General features: G+C 36.9%; 1 protein-coding gene across 1 annotated transcript in view; it reads left to right on the top strand.

Moving 5' to 3' along the window:
* The window catches only part of LOC125038999 (homeobox protein aristaless-like), a 15,200-nt gene that overhangs the window by 8,899 nt on the left and 1,301 nt on the right, over positions 1–5,000 (top strand). The window contains exon 3 of the mRNA XM_047632717.1: positions 4,957–5,000. This exon is cut by the window's right edge and continues 1,301 nt beyond it. Coding sequence (XP_047488673.1) covers positions 4,957–5,000 — 44 coding nt within the window. The remainder of the gene's footprint in view (positions 1–4,956) is intronic.

Here is a 5,000-nt window from a genome sequence, read left to right on the forward strand (position 1 = left end):
CTCTCTCTTTCTCTCTCTCTCTCTGTCTCCTCTCTCTTTCTCATTCTCTCCCTCCCTCCCCCCTTTCTCTCTCTCTCTCTTGCTTTCATTCTATTTGTCTGAGTCTGTTAGCCTCTCTCACTCTCTCTCTCTCTCTCTCTCTCTCTCTCTCTCTCTCTCTCTCTCTCTCTCTCTCTCTCTCTCTCTCTCTCACTCTCCCCTCTCTCTGTCTCTCCCATTCTTCTCCTCCACAACCGTATCCCGAAAAGAAAGAACAAAGAATCTTTAAAATGTTAAAATAATGCAAGAAATAATAAACGCAAATGCTAAACATATGCAATAGGAAGTTGGTTTAAAATGGAGAAAATCCCTCAGCGTCAGTCTCTTTATTTTGATGTTTGCGAAGGAGACAAGAGGGCGAGACAACGGAGGAAATTCTGAGGAAAGTCGCTGTCTTGCCTCTTGGAGGATGTCTTGAAAGCTGCAAGGATTTCACTCCTTTTGACTTTGCTGTTTTAGTTGTCTCTTTTTCGTCTGTCCTTTGTTGTTTTTTTGTTTTTTTGTTTGTTTGACACCCAAACACATACGCACACACTCACACTCACACACACACACACACACACACACACACATACACACATGTAAATATGTGTGTGTGTGCTTATATTTTCACTTCCCTCTAACTCCTCGTTCTTTCTCACTCTTTTTCTCTCTACCTATCTCTCTCTCTATCTATCTATCTCTCCATCTCTCTCTCTGTCTGTCTCCCAACCTTCGCACGCACGAGTATGAATGTATTAGTTATCTCTTTTCCCTCTCTCCTTCCTCTCCTCTGTCTCTCCCTCCTCCTCCCCTCATTATCATATATTCTCACCTACCCCCGTGGCAACAACACCCGAATGGCCCATTAGTCAGGAACAATATATTCAGCTGTTCATCACGTCAGCCATTAACTCTCCTTGTTCAGCGTGAATTTGAACGGGTCTCTCGCGGGCTGACTGATGTTCGGGGCCGCTGGGGGGAGGGCGCCCGGCTCGAGGTCCTCCTCGACCCAGCACCTGCCTCTTGCTCTGTCGTTTAGTTGCGGTGTTCTCTCTCTCTTTTTTTTTTTTTTTTTTTTTTTTTCTGTCCTCTTCCACCTCTCTCTCTCGTCCGACCTTTCGCTGTCTCTCCCGTATGCTCTGCCTCTCTCTCTCTCTCTCTATCTCTCTCTCCCTCTCTCTATGTATTCTTGTAATTTATGTATATACAAATTCAAATACGTACATAGGCTTTTCACGCAGTCAGTCAGACACACACACACACACACACACACACACACACACACACACACACACACACACACACACACACACACACACACACACACACTCACACATATATATATGTGTATGTGTGTGTGTGTGTATCCTTGCGTTTAGTTAAAAACCGTCGACGCAAACTGCACAGTAGCGCTGAATCCCTCATGAGTCATAAGTCATTACAGAAATCTATTACAATTTTAATTAAATCATATAACGTTTTTACAATTCGGAAAGAGATAAAAAGACAAATTGATGAATTGACAGATATATAGAGACCGACAGACCGATAGGCAGGAGAGAGAGAGAGAGAAAGAGAGAGATAGAGAGAGAGAGAGAAATAAATATATATATATATATTTTTTTTTTCTAACAGCCATTCATTCCACTAAAGGACATAGGCCTCACTCAATTAACTTTTAAGACGTTATATGACAGCGTCACCCTTACCTGATTGGATTCCTCTACGACACCTGCGTTTGACTTCTCAAGGCAGCAGTCAGAGCACAGGCATTTTTACAACCGCCGCGACGGGGAATTGAACTTGGGACCATGAGGGTCAGAGACCAGTGCACTAACCACTGGACCATCGCGTCAGGGTGTGTGTGTACATTATATATATATATACATATGTATGTATGTATATACACGCACACACACATGCACACATATGTGTATATATGTGTATATATGTATATGTGTGTATATATATATATGTGTGTGTGTGTGTGTGTGTGTGTGTGTGTGTGTGCGTGTGTGTGTGCGTGTAAGAGAGAGAGAGAGAGAGAGAGAGAGAGAGAGAGAGAGAGAGAGAGAGAGAGAGAGAGAGAGAGAGAGAGAGAGAGAGAGAGAGAGAAAGATAGATAGATAGAAAGAGATAGATAGATAGATAGATAGATAGAGAGAGAGAGAGAGAGAGAGAGAGAGAGAGAGAGAGAGAGAGAGAGAGAGAGAGAAAGAAAGAGAGAGCGAGCGATAGAGAGTAATAACAGCGAAGCACATGCGGTGAGCCAATTTGCGTGGAGCCCCAAGATAATTTATCAAATAGACACATTTCCTTCATGTTTCTTTCTGCGGTTTCTTGAAGGTTATATTCAGGGCCTCTGTGTTTGTATCTGTTTGTGCGTGCGTGTGCTTGTGCATGAGAGAGGAAGAGGGCGATAGGAGATTGCAATAATCATTATAGACACACGCATTAACATTCAAATACATACACATGCATTAGTACCCGCTTATAAACATAAAACATATCCATAAACATAACATACAAATATATGAACACATGCATAGTGAAACCCGCCGCACTAAGTCTCCATCCGCCTTATATATATACTTCATCTAAGCCATTTGAGCAAAACAGGTTTGACTAAAATACCATCAAGCAACTCCTTTTTAATACCCCCCTGTCCCCCTCCCCCCCACCCGCCCACTGTATCATTACAGTTGTCATTTAGCGTAATATCGTCTGATTACCTGTGGCAGCTGTTTCAGTGGTCCAATTATCTGGGGTTATTTATGTCATTACCTCATTTGGATCATCGTTTTTAAAAGGGGTTTTCTAGTACATCGCTTTCTATCAGGATTTTTTGGGAATTAATTTGGAGGGACAAGTCGTCATGGCAACTGTGAAACTGATATTATTTACGGGTTACGAAGAAGATAAAAAAATATATATCCATCATATATTTTCCTTTTCATATTTTTTTTCTCTGATTTTTCTCGCTATATAATCGTGTTCGGCGAAGAGTAAATGCAAGATGGAAGAACATGTATTTTCCTTCTCATATTTTTCATTCGAATATTTTGAGAATATACTTATTTCTTTCCTAATTAATATCAAGCTCGATTACACAAGACGGATTTATTAACTCGGGAAAGCGGGGAGTCTCAGCGTGGATGATGGACACTCAGAATCCGGTTGCCGTTGATGTTGTTGTTGTTCTTTTGGATGATGCTTTTAGGGGTGAACTGAGTTCGTTGTGATATTTATGGAATAAAATAATATAAATAAACAAATGAGACCTACATTTTTATCAACAAAGACTGGATCTAAAATGGATGCGCGAGAGGGGGTGGGAGTGAACCCTTAACTTTGTATATGACAAAAACATGTTTACACTAATCCTAATGGATTGAATATTTAAAAGCGATTACGTTTGTCACTTCAGTAATGAGATGGTATACAATGAAGGTATGATGATAATGTTAATGATAATGGTACTGATAACACTGATAACGAATGCGTTAGTAATGTAAATGGTAATAGTAAAATTTAATTATGTAGTAAATGATAAAAGACTTAATCACAGAACGACAATGGTATTAGATGATGAGGAGTATAATAATGATTGTGATGATGACGATGATAATTGATGATAATGATAGTAATAATGAGAATGATTATAAAAATGATAATGATAATGACACTTATAATAATAATAAGACACATATGATGATAAAAACAATAATAATAACGGTAAACATAAGGATGACAATGCTGCTGCTGTTGATGATGATGCTAATGATAATGATGATAATGATAATAATAAAAATGGTGATAATAATAACAATAACAAGAATAAGAGTAAAAGTAATACTACTACTACTAATAATGATAATAACACTATTGATAATAACAATACCAATAACATTACTGAAAATAATAACTAAAATGGCAATAATTATAATAATAATAGAAATGATAATAGTCATACTACTACTACTACTACTACTAGTCATCATCATCATCATCATCATAAAAAATATAATAATAATGACACTAATAATAATAATCATAATGATAATAATAATAGTAATAATAATAACAATAATCATCATCATCAATATAATAACAATAATAATGATGCTAATAATAACAACAATAATTATGACAATAATAATAGTGGTAGTAGTGATAATATCAACAACAAAAAGATCGATAACAAATACAACAGCAATAACAATGATAATGATATAAAGAGAGGTAGGGATAGACTAATGATAACAGTAAACCACAAAATGTTATTCATGATAACAGATCTAGAAAATGTAATAGCAATATGAATAATAAAGCTAATAAAAATGTATATTCCTATAAAAATAACAAAATTAATGGTTCGAAAATATTATTGTTATAGTGTGAATATTTCGAAATTGCTTTTAGCGTAATCAAAGCACAGGTGAGCGAGTGGAAAAATGTAATGAAAACTCTTTATATTTATTGATATTAAAACTCTAATGATCATCGTTATTCATATATTGATAAATGCATACAAAACATTATCATTATCATTAACGATTGAACTGATTTACATTGCCGATGATTACATTAAGAACAACAACAACAAACGAAGTAATGATGGCAGTTTTAATAATGTATGATGACGTAATACTTGTTCGAATCAAATGTTAACAGTGGAGGTGCTAATGAGCTGAGAATGGGTTTACAACAGCGTTATAGATAATAATGATATCGATGTTGTTGATGATACTGCAACATATGATAGTAACACTGATAAGGATGATGACAATCATTATGATGACATTATCAATGTGTGTAGACACATACATGATGTACATGTGTATTTTACACAGCAATAATAATATACATGATTATGACTTTCTTTTGACCGCACCTTCGCTTGTCCCTGTGACGTCCGTCTGTCTGTTCCCGCAGGTGTGGTTCCAGAACCGGCGCGCCAAGTGGAGGAAGCAGGAGAA

This window comes from Penaeus chinensis, chromosome 26 (assembly GCF_019202785.1).
Source record: "Penaeus chinensis breed Huanghai No. 1 chromosome 26, ASM1920278v2, whole genome shotgun sequence".
Lineage (NCBI taxonomy): Eukaryota > Metazoa > Arthropoda > Malacostraca > Decapoda > Penaeidae > Penaeus > Penaeus chinensis.